Source organism: Pristiophorus japonicus, chromosome 5 (genome assembly GCF_044704955.1).
Source record: "Pristiophorus japonicus isolate sPriJap1 chromosome 5, sPriJap1.hap1, whole genome shotgun sequence".
NCBI classification, from domain to species: Eukaryota; Metazoa; Chordata; class Chondrichthyes; family Pristiophoridae; genus Pristiophorus; species Pristiophorus japonicus.
In genome coordinates this window covers 214,934,531-214,957,625 of record NC_091981.1, presented here as the reverse complement: position 1 = coordinate 214,957,625, position 23,095 = coordinate 214,934,531, and the positions used below count along the sequence as shown (strand labels likewise).

General features: G+C 44.9%; 1 protein-coding gene across 1 annotated transcript in view; it reads left to right on the top strand.

Moving 5' to 3' along the window:
- The first annotated feature begins 326 nt into the window (after positions 1 to 326).
- The window catches only part of cmtm8b (CKLF-like MARVEL transmembrane domain containing 8b), a 56,430-nt gene continuing 33,661 nt past the window's right edge, over positions 327 to 23,095 (top strand). The window contains exon 1 of the mRNA XM_070880051.1: positions 327 to 449. Within this exon, the coding sequence (XP_070736152.1) occupies positions 327 to 449 (123 nt within the window). The remainder of the gene's footprint in view (positions 450 to 23,095) is intronic.

Below are 23,095 nucleotides of genomic sequence, written 5' to 3'. Positions count from 1 at the left end.
AAAGCCTCAACAGAGTTTCAGTGGACTGTCTCTTTAAGAACTAATGAGGGATGTTTCCATTTTGTAGCCTTAAAGGGGTGTGTGTGCTAACATTGGGCTGAGAGGGAGCTTTGCTAAGGTTACCTGACTTAGTCACAGAGACACCTGAGGGAGTGCAGCTTGCTGACTGCCAGCGCTCCTGCATTGTCCCCAGCACTCAACCTCTGCAGCTCTTCAATACCATGGGCACATCGGAGCTCTGACTTCACCGCCGTGCACCCCGCTCCTCCCCAGTTACACACCGGCAAAGTTTCCAAAAGTGAACCTTTTTTGCGTTCAGATCAAAGATGGAAGATCGCCCTCGGACCATCAGCACAACGAGCAGCACTTACACCGTGTCCTTCAGCTCGAGGAGCTACGACAGAGCTTTCCTCAAGACCCTTCCGGGACTCCTCATGATCGCGGAGATTGTAAGTGATTGTGAGAGGGTTGGTATAGAAAGGAGTTTAGAGGCAAACTTTGTATTCCCGTTGTAAGTTGCTTTGTAACCAGAAGGTGGGTAAAAATTAAAAAGGGCCAAAATCCTCTCATTTTCTTTGAGGCTGATCTTAAATGAAGAGCTTTATTTTCTGCAGGCACGTTTATAAAGATAGTCCATGTCCCATGGCTTTGCAAATGGCAAATGGAGACTGAATGTCATCTTGAGATGAACAGGGGTGGGAATAATTGGATCAGTGGGTGAATCCACTGTATGGTACGAGACTGAGCCATGCAGACCTCTCTCTCTGGTCCCCCCCTGGTCTACACCAAGTTAGCCGATTGCAGTTGGGACAACTTTCGAGCACTAATGTTGGCCTCAGTACATTGGGCCAGCATGGGGGAAAAACTTGAACAAGGTTCTTGCTCCTGATCACTATCTATAACCTACTAGAAATATATGTATGTGGATTTTGAATGATGAGAGGGTTGGGGTTTCTTGTGATGGCTCATGTAGTGGAATAGCCTATTATCACTCATTTACCAGCTTCACATGTGAAGATTGGCCACAGGCGATCAACTGGAGGGTTCCTGGTATCAGTGGGCCAGAATCCACTTGAGTTTCTGGGTTCAGGCAAAGAGGAATTAAAAAAAAAACTTAAGATAAATAAAAGTAAAAGAAACCCGAGTCTATTAAATATGACGAGTGTTTCAGAATTTTACAGCACAAATGAAGTAGATGGAAACGTTACATGGAAGGAGCACGGATTCTGAAAATAGGGCCCACAGCTTTTAAATGTGCTCCCTTTACCCCTCCCCCACAGGCACCAGGTAATGTCCTTTTTCAAAATATTTGCAGCCCCAAATAATATTTAAGTCCCCTGTTTGGTGAAAATTAACTCTTTAAAGCACTAATCACTTGTTCCAAGCATCTGGTATATATTTTGGCGTTGCAATAATTGTAGAGGAAGTGCACACAAGATATGAACTGGGCTGTCTTGCTTAATACTCACTTCAAATGTTTTGTTAGGGTTAATGGATATCAGAAAATGTATCCCCGGGGTTTGTTTATTCAGCAAGGTAAGGGTTAATTGTTCTGTTTATAATGAATCATAAAGAGTGCGTCACTCTTTGAGCACAAGGCTGTAACTGTGCAGCATTAGTGAAATGTAAGCAACAGCCGTGCAGCGTGGATGAATTGCGGATAGAAACATAGAAAATAGGTGCAGGAGTAGGCCATTCGGCCCTTTGAGCTTGCACCTTGGTGGGTGCCTTGGGTGGGAGTTTTTTAAGTAGCTGGAGTGCTCTTCAACCCACAGTGGAATGATTAGAGTCACTGTATATTATTATCTGAGCAGTATCCGTGAGGTTGATTATCAGCAATGATGTGTAAATGGCAACCATGATTTAATATGCTTGTGCAATGTGTAGAGCACAATATATTCGTTTCTAACTTTGACATGTTTTTCACAGCAAAGCATTTACGTTTTGCTTGGAGTTCTGAGAATCATGGTTTGTTCCTTTTTCTTTTGTTGACTTTTATGGTTTTTCTTTGCATATACCTCACGCAGTCAGAAAGGAAAAGAAATGCAAATTAATGTGACATGTTGATGGCACCGTCCCAAAACAGAGTCCAGGTACTCAGTTCAGGTTCTACCAGAATCACTTGACTCCAGACCTTGTTACAGCCTTGATCCAGGAATGGACATGAGCTGACTGCCAGAGGTGAATTGAGAGTAACTGCCCTTGAAATCAAGGCAGTATTTGACTGAGTAGGACACCAAAGAGCCCCACAAAACTGAGGTCAATGGGGGTCAAAAGGAAAACCCTCCAGTGGCTGGAAACATACTTGACACAAAAGAAGATGGTTGTGATTGTTGGAGGCCAATCATCACAGCCCCAGGACATTATTGCAGGAGATCCTCAGGTGCAGTGTCCTTGGCTCAATCATCAGTGATGGCAGGTGATCTTTTTGATTGGTGAGGTAGATGCTATACATGCCTCACCAAGCCAGCTTGTTACTATGGGTAAACATAAGAACATAAGAAATAGGAGCAGGAGTAGGCCATAAGGCCCCTTGAGCCTGCTGCGCCATTTAATACGGTCATGGCTGATCCAATCATGGACTCTGATCCACTTCCCTGCCTGCTCCCCGTAAACCCTTATTCCCTTATCATTTAAGAAACTTTCTATTTCTGTCTTAAATTTATTCAATGTCCCAGCTTCCACAGCTCTCTGAGGCAGCGAATGCCACAGATTTACAACCCTCTGAGAGAAGAAATTTCTCCTCCTCCTCAGTTTTAAATGGGCGGCCCCTTATTCTAAGGTTATGCCCCCTAGTTCTAGTCTCCCCTATCAGTGGAAACATCCTCTCTGCATCCACCTTGTTAAGCCCCCTCATAATCTTACACGTTTCGATAAGATCACCTCTCATTCTTTTGAATTCCAATGAGTAGAGGCCCAACCTACTCAACCTTTCCTCATAAGTCAAACCCCCTCAACCTAGTGAACCTTCTCTGAACTGCCTCCAAAGCAAGTATATCCTTTTGTAAATATGGAAACCAAAACTGCATGCAGTATTCCAGGTTTGGCCTCACCAATACCCTGTATAACTGTAGCAAGACTTCCCTGCTTTTATACTCCAACCCCTTTGCAATAAAGGCCAAGATTCCACTTGCTATACCTGCATACTAACCTTTTGTATTTCATGCATAAGTACCCCCAGGTCCTGCTAGACTGCAGCACTTTGCAATCTTTCTCCATTTAAATAATAACTTGCTCTTTGATTTTTTTTCTGCCAAAGTGCATGACCTCACACTTTCCAACATTATACTCCATCTGCCAAAATTTTGCCCACTCACTTAGCCTGTCTATGTCCTTTTGCAGATTTTGTGTGTCCTCCTCACACATTGCTTTTCCTCCCATCTTTGTATTGTCAGCAAACTTGGCTACGTTACACTCGGTCCCTTTTTCCAAGTCGTTAATATAGATTGTAAATAGTTGGGGTCCCAGCATTGATCCCTGCAGCACCCCACTGGTTACTGATTGCCAACCCGAGAATGAACCATTTATCTTGACTCTCTGTTTTCTGTTCGTTAGCCAATCCTCTATCCATGCTAATATATTACCCCCAACCCGTGAACTTTTATTTTGTGCAGTAACCTTTTATGTGGCACCTTGTCAAATGCCCCATGGAAGTCCAATCCACCACATTCACTGGTTCCCCCTTTATCCACCCTGTTCGTTACATCCTCAAAGAACTCCAGCAAATTTGTCAAACATGACTTCCCCTTCATAAATCCATGCTGACTCTGCCTGACCAAATTTTGCTTGCCCAAAAGTCCTGCTTCTGCTTCTTTAATAATAGATTCCAACATTTTTCCAATCACAGATGTTAGGCTGACTGGTCTACAGATTCCTGCTTTTTGTCTGCCTCCTTTTTTAAATAGGGGCATTACATTTGCAGTTTTCCAATCTTCTGGGATCTCCCCAGAATCCAGGGAATTTTGGTAAATTACCAACATTGCCTGGGCATTAAGCTCTGACTGGGCATAGGCAGAGAGGGCGATCTGGCAGGGAGGATCCCATCCCAGTAATGGAACCCACCAGATTTTTCTTCTTGTTGCTCCACTTCATCCATTTCAGAGGCCACAACCATTATAGCAGGCACTGAGAATGTAACACATAAAACTGGCAAGAAGAAATCGTTATCTGCAGCCAGTGAACTCTACCCACCCAGAGCATTAGGAAGACCTGTCACCAGACCAGAAGATCTGTCAGAGAAGCGGCACACTGTTTCCAGGTTCTACACTAGTAGGACAGCAGACACATCAGCTGCAAAGGAAGACACCAATCTTTTCACACTCCACCCTGACATCAGAGCCTCAGAGAGGAACATATGCAATAACTGAAAGAAGCTGTAGACACCGTCCATGTCAATACACAATTGGGCAACTCCCAAATTATATTACTATGGTTCACCTACATAATATTATACAATTGGACTGGGTAGGTTTGGCATAGCAGATAGATTATCTTTTCATACTCTCTCCATACTGCTGCATAACCAATAACTCTTCTCCACATTGTTTCCGGAGATGGCCATTCTGAGTTCCGGAGATACCTCAAGACCTTTCGACATGGTGTGTAGGCTAGTGTCTGCTTTATCTGGTTAAGTTGGCTCCATCTTGAGGCATCCTTCAACAGAGAGATGTTCCCAAAGTTCTGCATCTAATTGTTCATTCTAAAAGTATGTAAGAAGAGTTATATTAGTATTATACTTAACACTGATCTTGTATCTAAAACCTCTGATTTTGCGGTTCAACCTTATTAAACTTAATAATGAACTCTCCTCTCCAGAAAGATGAATTCCTAATTCGGGCACAATGCAAAACCCTCAAGGTTGGCGTACTGCAGTTCTGCTGTAACACATACAGGTGCTTCCATTGGTGCAGTGAGTGCTTAATTATCTCACTGGACTAACTGGTAGCATCAACGTACAAGTACATCTTCAGTCATCTACATCACATACAGGTAACTGCATGAAGTTCCGGTGGGGGAGGCACTGAGGATGTAGCTAATGATGCGCAGTAAATTCTTTTAGCATTATACATTGTGAAGACAGCTGGAAGTGTTTGCTATTGTTTTGCCCAAAAGCTGATTATGCTTCAAGTTTTCTGATTACAACCATTTTGTCTTGCTTTTCTGTTGGGAAAAACATATATTTGCTCATAACTGCACCCAATTTTTGGAATTGAAGTCAGGAAAAAAAAAAGTGAAGTCTAGTTATTGTTGTTCGAGAGATACTGTTGATGTTTTATAATATTTTTGCATGGTTTTGGACACATCTATTCAGAGATTATCTCATATATAATGAATGCATATTACTTTTCTACAAGTTAATATTTTATGGACCTGTAATATTTTCTAATTGTTTCACAAAACTGTGATCATTTTTCTCACTTGTGCCTCCCGTACTTGTTCCTGCTATACAATTATTTATTTTTCCACATTGTCTCCTCTTTCCCTCTCCTGCAGGTACTGGCTGCAGCTGAGGTACAGTTGTACAGGAGCTAGTAGCTTGCCCAAGTGGCCATTCTTAATATTTGAGTCTGAACAGGGAGTATCAGCAAATGGTTTTATCATATAGAGGGTTATGCTGAAAGGATTAGATGAAGAGGAGTGGGAGGAGGCTCATATGGAGCATCAAGACTGGCAGTTTCTGTGCTGTGCAATCTATGTAGGACATCACAGCCAACACTGACATCCACTCGAGCATGCTCCAGCCCGAGACAGAATAGCAATAGGGAATTGGAACATTAGTTGTGTATTTTTAAAATTCTTCCCTGATGCCTTACATCCTAGGGTCTTAAAAGAAGTGGCTGCAGAGATAATGGATGCATTGGTTGTAATCTACCAAAATTCCCTGGATTCTGGGGTGGTCCCAGCGGATTGGAAAACCACAAATGTCACGCCCCTATTTAAAAAAAAAAGAGGCAGACAAAAAGCAGGAAACTATAGATCAGTTAGCCTAACATCTGTCATTGGGAAAATGTTGGAGTCCATTACTAAGGAAGCAGTAGTGGGACATTTGGAAAAGCATGATTCAATCAAGCAGAGTCAGCATAGTTTTATGAAAGGGAAATTATGTTTGACAAATCTGGAGTTCTTTGAGGATGTAATAAGAAGGATGGATAAGGGGGAACCAGTGGATGTGGTGTATTTGGATTTCCAGAAGGCATTTGATAAAGTGCCACATAAGAATGTTACTGCACAAGATAAAAGTTCACGGGGTTGGGGGTAATATGTTAGCATGGATAGAGGATTGGCTAACTAACCGAAAACAGAGAGTTGGGATAAATGGGTCATTTTTCGATTGGCAAATAATAACTACTGGGGTGCCGCAGGAATTGGTGCTGGGTCCTCAGCTATGTATAATCTATATTAATGACTTCGATGAAGGGACCGAGTGTAATGTAGCCAAGTTTGCAGATGATACAAAAATGGGTGGGAAAGCAAATTGAAAGGAGGACACACAAAATCTGCAAAGGATATAGACAGGCTACTGAGTGGGCAAAAATTTGGCAGATGGAGTATAATGTGGGAAAATGTGAGGTTGACTTTGGCAGAAATAATAGAAAAGCAAATTATAATTTTAAATGGCGAAAAATTGCAAAGTGCTGCAGTACAAAGAGACCTGGGGATCCTCGTGCATGAAACACAAAAAGTTAGTATGCAGGAACAGCAAGTAATCAGGAAGGCAAATGAAATGTTGGCCTTTATTGCAAGGGGGATAGAGTATAAAAACAGCGAAGTCCTGCTACAACTGTACAGGCTATTGAGAAGGTCATACCTGGAGTACTGCGTACAGTTTTGGTCTCCGTATTTAAGGAAGGATATACTTGCATTGGAGGCTGTTCAGAGAAAGTTCACTAGGTTGATTCCGGAGATGAGAAGGTTGACTTCTGAAGGTAGGTTGGGCCTATATACATTGGAGTTCAGAAGAATGAGAGGTAATCTTATCGAAACATATCAAATAATGAGGGGGCTTGACAAGGTGAATGCAGAGAGGATATTTCCACTCATAGGGGAAACTAAACCTAGGGGACATAGTCTCAGAATAAGGGGCCGCCCATTTAAAACTGAGATGAGGAGGAATTTCTTCTCTCAAAGGTTTGTAAATGTGTGGAATTCTCTGCCCCAGAGAGCTCTGGAGGCTGGGTCATTGAATATATTTAAGGTAGAGATAGACAGATTTTTGAGCAATAAGGAAGTAAAGGGTTTTGGTGAGCAGACAGGGAAGTGGAGCTGAGTCCATGATCAGATCAGCCATGATCTTATTGAATGACGGAGCTGGCTCGATGGGCCAAATGGCCTACTCCTCCTATTTCTTATGTTCTTGTGTTCCCCACCCCACCTACCTCCCAATGTAAAGGCCCTAATGTCAGTTACAATCCTTCAGCTGCAGCTCTGCTGGGTGTCCATAGTGTTTGTAATCCACAGTGGTGGGTAATGTGGAGAGTTGTGATACAGGCACTGTGGTATGCAGCATGTTTACCTCTGGTTAACTAATAAACATAGCCTGTGTTCTGCTGGATTTAGTATCCAGTGTCGCCAAACACATTCTAGCATGAAATCCTGTTGGGGTAATTTTCATCTTCGTATGAGCTTTGGCAGGATTTAGCCAGTGATATTCCTGCCAGGCAATTGCAAATTAGGTCAATTTTTCCAGCACAAATTTGGCAGTGTAGGATGGAGCAAAACATAACTTTCGTAATGTAACCCGGACTGAATGTGCAGGTATTTTCCAATCAAGCTGCATCCTCTAGTGTTCTTCCAACAACGAGGACAGTAATGTGTAAATTTGCTGTTGAGTTTGTCCTCCACTATTTTGCTGTAAGTGGTAGTTATGAGGGTTTGTTTCCATATTTTCCTCCATTCTCTCTTATTGGCAGCTTGGGTCTCCCTTTGGACTTTGTGTGGAGCCTGTCGGTGTGGAGCGGGCGAGGGTTGGGTAGCTCTGGCTAAGGGCCTGGGCAGGGGGGGGTTTGCTGGGGCAGAAGAGTTATTCTGGCAATTTACTTGGAGTAAGTACATAATTTTGAGGTACCTGAACAGATTCTACTGGGTAAGCCTGAATTTGCCTGTCACCTGCTGAAAGGATTGCGTCTTCCTCTTGGGGAGAAGCTGACGATGCCCTTCACATGCCAAGCTCAGAATCCACTTGTGGCAAGTGCCCCTGGTGAATCTTTATTGTGCCAAGTTCAGGAGTGGGCTGACATAACTGGTGGCATCTTTAGTATAATTCATTCCAGAACAATGTTGTTAATGCCACTATATTGTGCTTCCAGACACCTTCTGGTCTCGTGCCAGATGCAATAGGAGAGTTAAAATAAAATTAATTCCGGGGATTTGGGCGTTGCTAGCAAGGCCAGCATTTATTACCCATCCCTAATTACCCTTAAGAAGTTGATGATGGTGAGCTGCCTCCTAAGTTGTCAAACCCTCTCAGGGGCATTTAAGAGTCAACCACATTGCTGTGGGTTTGGAGTCACACATAAGCGACCTAAAGGACATTAGTGAACCAGATGGGTTTTTACAACAATCCGGTAGTTTCATGGTTACTGATACTAGCTTTTGTTTTTAAATTTCAGATTTATTTAATTAACTGAATTTAAATTCCACAACTGTTGTGGTCGGATTTGAACTCCTGTCTCCAGATCATTAGTCCAAGCCCCTAGTCCAGTAGCATAACCACTATGCTACTGTTCCCATGAGGGTTGGGAGGTTCCATGGGTTGGGTGATGAGGCCATGATCCAAGCCACAGCTACTCTTAGATGGTCCACCCTGTAGTCGTAGGCTAGTTGTAGTGACACCACTATTCCTGGCCAGAATAGAAATGATTGGGTAATTACCCTGTCAGTCAGTCGGAGAGGCGGGAGCTCGGAGCAGCGCGAGTCCAGGGATTTCGGGAGGCCTATAAAGGCCCAGCTGGTGTAGCTGCAGCAGGGAGGCAAAAAAGTAGAAAGAAATTGAAAGGTGACGTCACAGCCAAGGGGGTAAGTGATTGGTAAGTAGTTTTTCTTTTTCTTTTCTATATCAGTAAGTAACCTTTAGCATTGTTGTTGCCAAATTAAGTTTATCTAAGGGTTAAATCATGACAGGAGAGCTGGGACATGTGTTATGCTCATCCTGTACTATGTGGGAAGTCAGGGACGCTTCCGGTGTCCCTGACGACTATATGTGCGGGAAGTGTATCCGCCTCCAGCTCCTGATGGACCGCATTGCGGGTGGATTTGCTCTGGAGCATCCACAATGCTGAGAATGATGTGAATAGCATGTTTAGCGAGTTGGTCTCACCGCAGGTAAAGTGTACACAGCCAGATAGTAAAACGATGACCAACAGGAAGAGCAGTGCAGGGGTCCCCTGCGGTCATCCCCCTGAAAAACAGCTACACCGCTTTAGGTACTGTTGAGGGGGATGACTCATCAGGGGAGGGCAACAGCAGCCAAGTTCATGGCACCGTGGGTGGTTCTGCTGCACAGGAGGGCAGGAAAAAAAGTGAGGGAGCTATAATGATGTGGGATTCGATTGTAAGGGGAATAGATAGGTGTTTCTGCGGCCGCAACCGAGACTCCAGGATGTTGCCTCCCTGGTGCAAGGGTCAAGGATGTCTCAGAGCAGGTGCAGGACATTCTGAAAAGGGAGGGTGAACAGCCAGTTGTCGTGGTGCACATAGGTTCCAACGATATAGGTAACAAATGGGATGAGGTCCTACGAGACTAATTAATTTAGAGAGCTAGGAGCTAAATTTAAAAAGTAGGACCTCAAAAGTAGTCATCTCAGGATTGCTACCAGTGCCACATGCTAGGAATCGCAGGATAGCCCAGATGAATATGTGGCTTGAGGAGTGGTGCAAAAGGGAGGGATCAAATTCCTGCAACATTGGAACCGGTTCTGGGGGAGGTGGGACCAGTACAAACCGGACGGTCTGCAACTGGGCAGAAGCGGAACCAAAGTCCTAGGGGGAGTGCTTGCTAATGCTGTTGGGGAGGGGTTAAACTAACATGGCAGGGAGACAGAGGAAAATAAAATGGAGGCAGAAGCAAAAGATCGAAAGGAGAATAGTAAAAGTGGAGGGCAGAGAAACCCAAGGCAAAAAACAAAAAGGGCCACATTACAGCAAAATTCTAAAGGGGCAAAGTGTGTTAAAAAGACAAGCCTGAAGGCTCTGTGCCTCAATGCGAGGAGTATTCGGAATAAGGTGGACGAATTAACTGGGCAGACAGCAGTTAACGGATCTGATGTAATTGGCATCACGGAGACATGGCTCCAGGGTGACCAAGGCTGGGAACTCAATATCCAGGGATATTCAACATTTAGGAAGGATAGGCAGAGAGGAAAAGGAGGCGGGGTGGCATTGCTGGTTAAAGAGGAAATTAATGAAATAGTAAGGAGGGACATTAGCCTGGATGATGTGGAATCGGCATGGGTGGAGCTGCGGAATACCAAAGGGCAGAAAACGCTAGTGGGAGTTGTGTACAGACCACCAAACAGTAATAGTGAGGTTGGGGACAGCATCAAACAAGAAATAAGGGATGTGTGCTGTCATGTATTCAACCAGCATTGTAACCCATGTATAAACTGACCTAAGTTGTACACTGTGAGAACACTGACCACTAGGTGGGAGACACTCCTAACCTGGACCTTCAGGTATAAAAGGGGAAGCTCCACCCACCTTCATCCCTTGAGTGCTAAGGAATAAAGGACAGGTCACAGACTGACCTTCTCTCAAGCATGGGCCTCGTGTGCATTTATACTGTGTAGTAAGGACGTATCAATGGCGACAAGAAACTGGGATTTAAACCACGCGAACATGGCCACTAACAGAACAGACGAGAGGTACTGTGTTAAGGAATGGTTGGGACAGAGATTCAACATTGTTAAAGCAGCACACAGTTCTCCAGGCAGACAAGGGCAGTCAGGCATGCCCCAACATGTAGTCGAACCCAGAGGGGGAGTTCGACAGAGACAATGGCAAGCTGAACAGCCATTGCAAGGGACAATGCGGCCAGTAATGGGGCCATCAACACCTGTTAATGGTGCACTCAAGGACAATAACAGGGACAGTCAGGGACGATCGACTGGCAAGGGACCTTTTGTTTCAAACCGCAACTCATGCTGGAGGCGTGGAGGTACACACTCAGCCGGAGTTTGCAGAGATGAGCAAAATACCTGCAGAAATTGCAGAACTGGACACTGGGGGAAATCGCTGGAAGCTGAAGTTCAGCGAGTTCATGTGGAGCACGTATACAGTTCATACACCAGGACGCCACCGATAATGATGAAAGTGCTCCTCAATGGCATCCCAGTATCAATGGAGTTAGACACGGGTGTCAGCCAGTCCCTGATGGGTATCAAACAGTTCGAAAAGTTGTGGGCATCCAAGGCCAGGAGGCCAAAATTATCGCCGATTGACGCACAGCAATGGACTTACACAAAGCAGATCATTCCGGTGCTAGGCAGCGCCACGGTAGTCGTGACCCACAAAGATTCGGAGAACAGGTTGCCACTCTGGATTGTCCCAGGGGACAGTCCCGCACTATGGGGAGGAGTTGGCTTGCTGTCATGAACTGGAAATGGGGCGATGTCAATGCAATTTCCTCTGTGGAGCGAGTATCATGCTCACAGGTCCTGGACAAATTTGACTCATTATTTCAACCCGGCATTGGCACTTTCATGGAGGCCAAGGTAGTGATTCACATAAACCCGGACGCCAGACCAGTACACCACAAGGCCAGAGCGGTGCCGAACGTGATGCGGGAAAAGATAGAAGGCGAATTGGACCGCCTGTTGAGGGAAGGCATCATCTCGCTAGTCGAATTCAGTGACTGGGCGAGCCCGATTGTGCCGGTGCTCAAGGCGGATGGGTCGGTCAGGATATGTGGCGATTACAAGGCCACCATCAATCGGGTGTCACTCCAAGACCAGTACCCGCTACCGAGAGCGGAGGACCTCTTTGCGACGCTATCCGGTGGCAAACTTTTTTCAAAATTGGACCTGACCTCAGCTTACATGACCCAGGAGCTGGCGAGTGAGTTGAAGAAGCTGACCACCATCACGACACACAAGGGGTTGTTTGAGTACAACAGATGTCCGTTCGGGATTCGCTCGGCCGCCGCGATCTTCCAACGAAATATGGAAAGCCTCCTCAAGTCGATTCCAGGGACGGTGGTTTTTCAGGACGACATCCTCATTACGGGTTACGATACTGAAGAACGCCTCCACAACCTGGAGGAGGTGCTACGCAGACTGGACCGGGTAGGTCTGCGACTGAAAAAGGCGAAGTGCATCTTCCTAGCTCCCGAGGTAGAATTCCTGGGGATGAGGGTAGCAGCAGACGGGATCAGCCCTACTGCATCCAAGACGGAAGCGATCCAGAGAGCACCCAGACCCCGTAACACGACGGAGCTGCGTTCGTTCCTGGGGGTCCTGAACTATTTTGGTAACTTTCTTCCCAAATTGAGCACGCTGCTAGAGCCGCTACATGTGCTCCTACGCAAAGGTCGCGAATGGGTCTGGGGGGACAGCCAGGAAAGGGCTTTTAATAGAGCACGCAATTTGTTATGTTCCAACAATCTGTTAACGCTATATGACCCATGTAAGAAACTTGTGTTAACGTGCGATGCGTCGTCCTATGGTGTCGGGTGTGTGTTGCAGCATGTCAATGCCAAGGGTCAGTTACAGCCAGTAGCTTATGCCTCCAGGAGCCTGTCCCAGGCAGAAAGGAGCTACGGGATGGTAGAAAAGGAGGCGCTCGCATGTGTATATGCGGTAAAGAAAATGCACCAGTAGCTGTTTGGCAGGAAATTTGAGCTGGAGACAGATCACAAACCCCTAACGTCCCCTTTTAGCTGACAACAAGACCATAAATGCAAACGCATCGGCCCGCATACAGAGGTGGGCACTCACGTTGGCTGCCTATGACTACACAATTCGGCACAGACCGGGCACGAAAACTGCGCCGATGCACTCAGCAGGCTCCCACTAGCCACCACTGAGGGGGCTACCGAGCATGGTGCTGAGATGGTCATGGCTGTTGAAGCTTTCAGAAGCAAAGGCTCACCCGTGACAGCCCGTCAGATTAAAGTCTGGACAAATAGAGACCGGCTATTGTCTCTAGTCAAGAAATGTGTCCTGAATGGGGAGTGGGCAGCCACGTACAGGGCATGCCCTGAGAAATTTAAACCATTTCACAGGTGCAAGGATGAACTCTCGATTCAGGCCGATTGCTTACTGTGGGGAAACCGCGTAGTCATGCCCCAGATGGGCAGAGAGGTGTTCATCAGAGAACTCCACAATGGGCACCCGGGCATTGTCACGATGAAGGCAATTGCCAGGTCACATGTTTGGTGGCCAGGGGTAGACGCAGATCTGGAACTTTGTGTTCGCAGGTGCAACACGTGTGCCCAGCTGGGCCATGTGCCCAGGGAAGCCCCCCTTAGCCCCTGGCCATGGCCTGCCAAGCCTTGGTCACGCATCCATGTGGACTACACAGGTCCTTTCATAGGGAAAATGTTTTTGGTTGTAGTAGACGCCTACTCCAAATGGATCGAGTGTGACATTTTAAATTCAAGCACATCCTCTGCCACGGTAGAAAGCCTACAGGCAATGTTCGCCGCCCACGGTCTACCGGACATCTTGGTCAGCGACAATGGCCCGTGCTTCACAAGCACTGAATTCCAGGACTTCATGGCAGGCAATGGAATTAACCATGTTAGAATGGCACCGTTCAAGCCGGCCTCAAACGGCCAGGCAGAACGAGCAGTGCAGATAATCAAACGGGGAATGCTCAGATTCCAAGGGGGTTCCCTACAAACCCGCTTATCACGCCTCCTGTTGGCCTATAGATCCCGACCACACTCGCTCACAGGGGTTCCACCCGCAGAGCTACTAATGAAAAGGATGCTCAAAACCCGATTATCCTTATACACCCCACCATGAAAGAAATTGTCGAGAGCAGGCGCCAGTCACAATATCACTACCATGACAGGAATGCGAGGGCGCGATGTATTGATGTAAATGATCCTGTTTTTGTCCTCGACTATGCTGCAGGGCCCAAATGGCTCGCAGGCACTGTGGTTGCCAAAGAGGGAAATAGGATTCTGGTAGTTAAACTTACCAATGGACAAATCTGCCGCAAACATGTGGCTCAAACAAAAAGGAGGTTCAGCAACCCCATAGAAGAAGCAGAGAAAGAACACGATATAGAGTTCACTCCATCACAGGTGACCGAACACCGGAACCAAAGGGAGGAGAGCCCAGTCACTGTGGGCAGTCCGGACAGGCCTGAGGCACTGCAAACAGCAGACACTCAGGCCAGCGCCCAACAACCGGAGCCCCAACTCAGGCGCTCTACAAGGGAGCGTAAACCACCAGAGAGACTCAACCTGTGATCCCAATAAGACTTTTTGGGGGGGGAGGTGATGTCATGTATTCAACCAGCATTGTAACCCATGTATAAACTGACCTAAGTTGTACACCGTGAGAACACTGACCACTAGGTGGGAGACACTCCTAACCTGGACCTTCAGGTATAAAAGGGGAAGCTTCATCCCTTGAGTGCTAAGGAATAAAGGACAGGTCACAGACTGACCTCTCAAGCATGGGCCTCGTGTGCATTTATACTGTGTAGTAAGGACGTATCATGTGCAATAAAGGTACAGCAGTTGTCATGGGCGACTTTAAATACATATTGATTGGGCTAACCAAACTGGTAGCAATGTGGTGGAGGAGGATTTCCTGGAGTGTATTAGGGATGGTTTTCTTGACCAATATGTCGAGGAACCAACCAGAGAGCTGGCCATCCTAGACTGGGTGATGTGTAATGAGAAGGGACTAATTAGCAATCTTGTTGTGCGAGGCCCCTTGGGGAAGAGTGACCATAATATGGTAGAATTCTTTATTAAGATGGAGAGTGACCCAGTTAATTCGGAAACTAAGGAAAGGTAACTTCGACGGTATGAGGCGTGAATTGATTAGAATAGACTGGCAAAGGATACTTAAAGGGTTGACGGTGGATAAGCAATGACAAACATTTAAAGATCACATGGATGAACTGTACATCCCTGTCTGGAGTAAAAATAAAACTGGGAAGGTGGCTCAACCGTGGCTAACAAGGGAAATTTAAGGACAGTGTTAAAACCAAGGAAGAGATTTATAAATTGGCTAGAAAAAGTAACAAACCTGAGGACTGGGAGAAATTTAGAATTCAGCAGAGGAGGACAAAGGATTTAATTAAGAGGGGGAAAATAGAGCACAAGAGGAAGCTTGCAGGGAACATAAAACTGACTGCAAAAGCCTTTATAAATATGTGAAGAGAAAAAGATTAGTGAAGACAAATGTGGGTCCCTTGCAGTCGGATTCAGGTGAATTTTATAATGGGGAACAAAGAAATGGCAGACCAATTGAACAAATACTTCGGTTCTGTCTTCATGGGTCTAGTGAGAAGGAGGTACTGAAGGATATCCTTATTTGGCCGGAAATTGTGTTAGGGAAATTGATGGGATTGAAGGCTGATAAATCCCCGGTGCCTGATAGTCTGCATCCCAGAGTACTTAAGGAAGTGGCCCTAGAAATAGTGGATGCATTGGTGATCATTTTCCAACAGTCTATCGACTCTGGATCAGTTCCTATGGACTGGAGGGTAGCTAATGTAACACCACTTTTTAAAAAAGGAGGGAGAGAAAAAACATATAATTATAGACTGGTTAGCCTGACATCAGTAGTGGGGAAAATGTTGGAATCAATCATTAAGGATGAAATAGCAGTGCATTTGGAAAGCAGTGACAGGATCAGTCCAAGTCAGCATGGATTTATGAAAGGGAAATCATGCTTGACGAATCTTCTGGAATTTCTTGAGGATGTAACTAGTAGAGTCCCGCAAAAGAGATTGATGTGCAAAATCAAAGCGCATGGTATTGGGGGTAATGTATTAACGTGGATAGAGAACTAGTTGGCAGACAGGAAGTGGAGAGTTGGGATGAACAGGTCCTTTTCAGAATGGCAGGCAGTGACTAGTGGAGTGCCGCAGGGCTCCGTGCTGGGACCCAGCTCTTTACAATATACGTTAACGATTTGGATGAAGGAATTGAGTGTAATATGTCCAAGTTTGCAGATGACACTAAACTGGTGGCAGTGTGAGCTGTGAGGGGGACACTAAGAGGCTGCAGGGTGACTTGGACAGGTTAGGTGAGTGGGCAAATGCATGGCAGATGCAGTATAATGTGGATAAATGTGAGGTTATCCATTTTGGGGGCAAAAACACGAAGGCAGAATATTATCTGAATGGCGGCAGATTAGGAAAAGGGGAGGTGCAACGAGACCTGGGTGTCATGGTTCATCAGTCATTGAAGGTTGGCATGCAGGTACAGCAGGCAGTGAAGAAGGCAAATGGTATGTTGGCCTTCATAGCTAGGGGATTTGAGTATAGGAGCAGGGAGGTCTTACTGCAGTTGTACAGGGCCATAGTGAGGCCTCACCTGGAATATTGTGTTCAGTTTTGGTCTCATAATCTGAGGAAGGACGTTTTTGCTATTGAGGGAGTGCAGCGAAGGTTCACCAGACTAATTCCAGGGATGGCTGGACTGTCATATGAGGAGAAACTGGATCAACTGGGCCTTTATTCACTGGAGTTTAGAAGGATGAGAGGGGATCTCATAGTAACGTATAAGATTCTGATGGGACTGGACCGGTTAGATGCGGGAAGAATGTTCCCGATGTTGAAGTCCAGAACCAGGGGACATAGTGTTAGGATAAGGGGTAGGCCATTTCGGACTGAGATGAGGAGAAACTTCTTCACTGAGTTGTTAAGCTGTGGAGTTCCCTGCCGCAGAGATTTGTTGATGCCAGTTCATTGGCGATATTCAAGAGGGAGTTAGAGGGAGTCAAGGGGTATGGAGAGAAAGCAGGAAAGGGGTACTGAGGTGAATGATCAGCCATGATCTTATTGAATGGCGGTGCAGGCTCGAAGGGCTGAATGGCCTACTGCTGCACCTATTTTCTATGTTTCTATGTTTCAATCACTGCTGTAAGTGACTGAGATTGATTTTACTCACATAATTTGTGTAACTATCCTCCACTCACTGAATTTTGCTGGAGAAATAATCGGTTTGTAACATGTAACTTGCCTCCATTGACGGCTGCATATAGTGACACTACTATTCCCAGCCAGAATAGAGATGATTGGGTAATTTCCCCCTTTGACTGCATTTTGCTGGAGAAATCACCGCGCTTTTATCGGGAGAAGTTGCTGCAGTTTCGGTCATGCATGAATTCTGTTTGCTACCGTTGAAAGAGACTCCTTTTTAAATAGACTTTGTTTGCTGTTATATACACTGCTGTAAGTGCTCTCCACCTCCAACCCATTGGCTGACACAGTGGTGTCAATAGACACTAAGGTTTAGGAGCGCAATCTCCTTGTGCTTGGGGAATTGTAGACATCCAAGGAATATTTTTGCTTGTTAACCTACCCAAAGGATCTTAGCTTTGCACTGGGATAGCACAGTCACCTTTGTTATGCTTTCTTGTCCCAGGAGTGATGTGGACATGTTGTCTCGACTGTCTACTTTGGTGTATATATTTGCAATGAGTGTAAAGAGATGGGGTTGGTGGGGAAGAGCGATAGCTAATCCTTTCCTTCTGTAAGGTATTCAAAATCTGTTGTTTCTTACTTGAATAACAGATGGATGAGAAAGTCAGTTTACACATTTTGAATGTTTTGACGTGGGCTGTGACTAAAGGTTTGACCAAGAACTCTGGTCTCAATCTATTTAATTTTCAGAATTTTAGAAGTCATATTACTTCTCCCTGTTTTTTTTTTAGATCTGCTTTTCACTCCCCTCAGTTCCTGATTGGAGACCTGCTGAGTGCAAGCTCTGGTGCTGCTTTGCAGGGAGGAGGGGAGTTTAGAGGGGAGAGTCAGTCTTGAGTAGTACCTAATGTTCCTGGCAGTGGGCAACAAAAGTAATTAGTGACATTCTCGGAGTAGGAGATAGAGTAGGGTATACCTCCATGTGTACCAAACATTATGGATGGGGTTACTTGGAGAAATTAATGTTTTAAAGAAAAGTTATTCTGTTGCCATGACTTCCAAGCTCATTGTCATGTAAGTACATGCTGTTTGTAACCACCTGATGGTGTCATTGCTGGAGGCCACTGTGCAGCACGCACATGGTGCTGCTCTGGTATAAAAGGCCAGCCATTTTGTGAGTCAGACACTGGGCCAAAATAAAGCAGAAGCAATGTTATACCTTGCTTAGTTAAACAGTACTCAGTTTGAACCGTTATTGCATACATGACACTCATGGACTAATCTGTACTGGTTGGTTAATTTTAAGATAGCATCTTTGCTTGTACAGATCTTAGTTGATTGTACTTGACCTTCTAACTGATACTGTTATTCAAACAGACCTTCGTGGATACACTTAATGTGTGTCATTGGAATAGACAGGTGGACTGGTCAAAGGGCTCTTTAACCTGTTGGAACACTGACTCATGCACTGTTTGGCTGTAATAAATAAGGACACGCTTATTTGTACTGCCAAAATGGCCAACATGCTCCACCCTTTGTCTACGATTGGTCCCCATGGAGGATAAGCCACACCCTGAAGTTTCACTGGAATGTGTAACTGGAACTGCCCATCCCAAGGTCTCACTGACTTTGCAAATTGTAACTCGATCCACTTTGACTCCCTGAAGCGACTGAGGACAGAGCTCCCCAGAAGACAGCAAGGTGCCAGCCAAAGTGCCTTACCCAGTCCAAGTGCATGCCTCCCCCAGCCAAAGTCCCTCCTTATACCAGCGCAAGTGCATTATCCTCTTGAATTCACTATTGGATTTATGAGTGACTGCCTTATAGAATTCACTATTGGATTTATGAGTGACTGCCTTATAGTTACTGCCCGTAGTTTTGGTTTATGATTCCTAGTTTTGCAGTGATCCCTGGTTATTCAAGCCCATTAGAAATCCAGTTTTGGGGAATGTCTGACTATTTTATTTACGCAGTGCCGGGTTGTCAGTCTGCACAAGTAGCGATGTGTCAAGCCCCTCGTACTAGTATTGCAAATGAGAGGGATCGTCCACCGACAATTCCGGTGGTGCAGGCCTTGGGCACCTGAGCTGTACATACCAGTTTCAGTCCCTCCATGAGTAGGGCTGCACCAATTAAGGATGAAGTTGAATAAGACATGGGAGTCTTAGTAGACTTGAGGTTCAACTTGTCCAACCAAGTAGCAATTAACAAAGCCAATATGATGTTGAACTCCATCACCAAAACAGTGGAAGCAATGATCACACTTAACAGTTATCTGGCCACTGCGCCAGTTCTGGTGACTGAGACATTCAACTGCTGGAGGCAGTACAGAGAAGAGCCAAGAGTCTGATCCCCGTTTTTAAAAACTTTGATTTTAAGATGTTTTTTCTTGTTTTCAAATCCCTCTGTAGCCATGCCTCTCCCTATCTCTGCAATATCCTCCAGCTCTTCTCCGAGATCTCTGCGCTCCTCCAATTCTTGCCTCTTGTCGATTTTCATTGCTCCACCAAAATCTCAAAAATAATTTACAACCTGAAGGAATGAGACACCAAACTTTTCATTGTTCACTTTCTGGGCAAGAGATTGATTGGCAGTCATTAACAATTATCAGGTAATTAAATGGGCATTTCCACTGTTAATCACATTTTGTGGTGAGTTTAATGGGCAATTAATGTACAAAGACAGCAACATCATAAAAATCAAAGGGAGGTTAAGGGTGAAATGCTGTTTCCGCGAAGCAGCACTAATCATCCTGCAATTTCTGGCGATCTGCAATTCATGGGCTATCTCTTCCTCACCAAAAGTTGCTGGCCAATTTGCACATTAATAACAGTGTGCATTGTTTAGACACCATTATGTTTTCAACAAATTCTGGGCCAACGGCTTTTCCTACAATGCAGTATCATTGCATTATAACTTCGGAGATTTTTTCAGAACAAAATGCCAAAGGTTCTCAATGTCTAATATTTTACTTTCATATTTCTATTGTTCACATTGGCCATTTGTAACAAGAATTTCAATTTATTCAAAAAAGTACAATTCGCAATAAATTTTAGTAAATGTGCTTGGCTTTTGAATTTCCTGAACAAAATAAGCTTGGCTTTTGAATTTCCTGGTTCCTGAACAAAATGTTTAAAGTAGTTCCAATTTTCTCCCCTCTGTTGAAGTATTCAGTTATTCGGAGCCCCTCTAGTAGGATTTAAATTTGACAGCTTGCTGGTGGCAAATTTGGTAACATTGAAATATTTCTACTACAGTGCCAAATAAATGCACACGGCTCAAGAAATAAAACCTAATTATCCTGAGATCTGTCAGTACTGTGAAATGGAGCTCCTTGCCACATTATGGCCTCACTGTCAGCAATTATTAATTGTTGGTCATCCCACGACTTGATATTGGACAAATAGTTAGACAGCACATTGGCAGTTGCAGAATCAAGAGCTGTGGTTGGGAAGCAGATCCCTCATGTACGGATGATGCTCCGGGGATGGAAAAGGAGGTAACTTCAGGTACACCCGAGGTGACTGTGGAAGGGAGGAGAAACCATTGCAAGAGATGTGTTAGTTGTATTGGGAAACATAAGAACATAAGAATTAGGAACAGGAGTAGGCCATCTAGCCCCTCGAGCCTGCTCCGCCATTCAAAAAGATCAATGCTGATCTGGCCGTGGACTCAGCTCCACTTATCCGCCCGCTCCCCATAACCCTTAATTCCCCTATTGGTTAAAAATCTATATCTATCTGTGATTTTGAATACATTCAATGAGCTAGCCTCAACTGCTTCCTTGGGCAGAGAATTCCACAGATTCACAACCCTCTGGGAGAAGAAATTTCTTCTCAACTCGGTTTTAAATTGGCTCCCCCGTATTTTGAGGCTGTGCCCCCTAGTTCTAGTCTCCCCGACCAGTGGAAACAACCTCTCTGCCTCTATCTTGTCTATCCCTTTCATTATTTTAAATGTTTCTATAAGATCACCCCTCATCCTTCTGAACTCCAACGAGTAAAGACCCAGTCTACTCAATCTATCATCATAAGGTAACCCCCTCATCTCCGGAATCAGCCTAGTGAATCGTCTCTGTACCCCCTCCAAAGCTAGTATATCCTTCCTTAAGTAAGGTGACCAAAACTGCACGCAGTACTTCAGGTGCGGCCTCACCAATACTCTCTACAGTTGCAGCAGGACCTCCCTGCTTTTGTACTCCATCCCTCTCGCAATGAAGGCCAACATTCCATTCGCCTTCCTGATTACCTGCTGCATCTGCAAACTAACTTTTTGGGATTCATGCACAAGGACCCCCTGGTCCCTCTGCACCGCAACATGTTGTAATTTCTCCCCATTCAAATAATAATCCCATTTTTATTGTTTTTTTTTCCAAGGTGGATGACCTCACATTTTCCGACATTGTATTCCATCTGCCAAACCTTAGCCCATTCGCTTAATCTATCTAAATCTCTTTGCAGCCTCTCTGTGTCCTCTACACAACCCGCTTTCCCACTAATCTTTGTGTCATCTGCAAATTTTGTTACACTACACTCTGCCCCCTCTTCCATGTCATCTATGTATATTGTAAACAGTTGTGGTCCCAGCACCGATCCTTGTGGCACACCACTAACCACTGATTTCCAACCCAAAAAGGACCCATTTATCCCGACTCTCTGCTTTCTGTTAGCCAGCCAATTCTCAATCCACGCTAATACATTTCCTCTGACTCCGCGTACTTTATCTTCTGCAGTAACCTTTTGTGTGGCACCTTATCGAATGCCTTTTGGAAATCTAAATACACCACATCCATCGGTACACCTCTATCCACCATGCTCGTTATATCCTCAAAGAATGCCAGTAAATTAGTTAAACATGATTTCCCCTTCATGAATCCATGTTGCGTCTGCTTGATTTCACTATTCCTATCTAGATGTCCCGCTATTTCTTCCTTAATGATAGCTTCAAGCATTTTCCCCACTACAGATGTTAAACTAACCAGCCTATAGTTACCTGCCTTTTGTCTGCCCCCTTTTTTTAATCAGAGGCGTTACATTAGCTGCTTTCCAATCCGCTGGTACCTCCCCAGAGTTCAGAGAATTTTGGTAGATATAACAAATGCTTCTGCTATAACTTCCGCCATCTCTTTTAATACCCTGGGATGCATTTCATCAGGACCAGGGGACTTGTCTACCTTGAGTCCCATTAGCCTGTCCAGCACTACCCCCCTAGTGACAGTGATTGTCTCAAGGTCCTCCCTTCCCACATTCCCGTGACCAGCAATTTTTGGCATGGTTTTTGTGTCTTCCACTGTGAAGACCGAAGCAAAATAATTGTTTATGGTCTCAGCCATTTCCACATTTCCCATTTTTAAATCTCCCTTCTCATCTTCTAAGGGACCAACATTTACTTTAGTCACTCTTTTCCGTTTTATATATCAGTAAAAGCTTTTACTATCTGTTTTTATGTTTTGCGCAAGTTTACTGTCGTAATCTATCTTTCCTTTCTTTATTGCTTTCTTAGTCATTCTTTGCTGTCGTTTAAAATTTTCCCAATCTTCTAGTTTCCCACTAACCTTGGCCACCTTATACGCATTGGTTTTTAATTTAATACTCTCCTTTATTTCCTTGGTTATCCACGGCTAGTTATCCCTTCTCTTACCGCCCTTCTTTATCACTGGAATATATTTTTGTTGAGCACTATGAAAGAGCTCCTTAAAAGTCCTCCACTGTTCCTCAATTGTGCCACCATTTAGTCTGTGTTCCCAGTCTACTTTAGCCAACTCTGCCCTCATCCCACTGTCGTCCTCTTTGTTTAAGCATAGTACGCTCGTTTGAGACACTACTTCCTCACCCTCAATCTGTATACAAATTCAACTATACTGTGATAACTCATTCCGAGAGGATCTTTTACTAGGAGATCGTTTATTATTCCTGACTCATTACACAGGACCAGATCTAAGATAGCTTGCTCCCTTGTAGGTTCTGTAACATACTGTCCTAAGAAACAATCCCGTATGCATTCTATGAATTCCTCCTCCAGGCTACCCCGTACGATTTGATTTGAC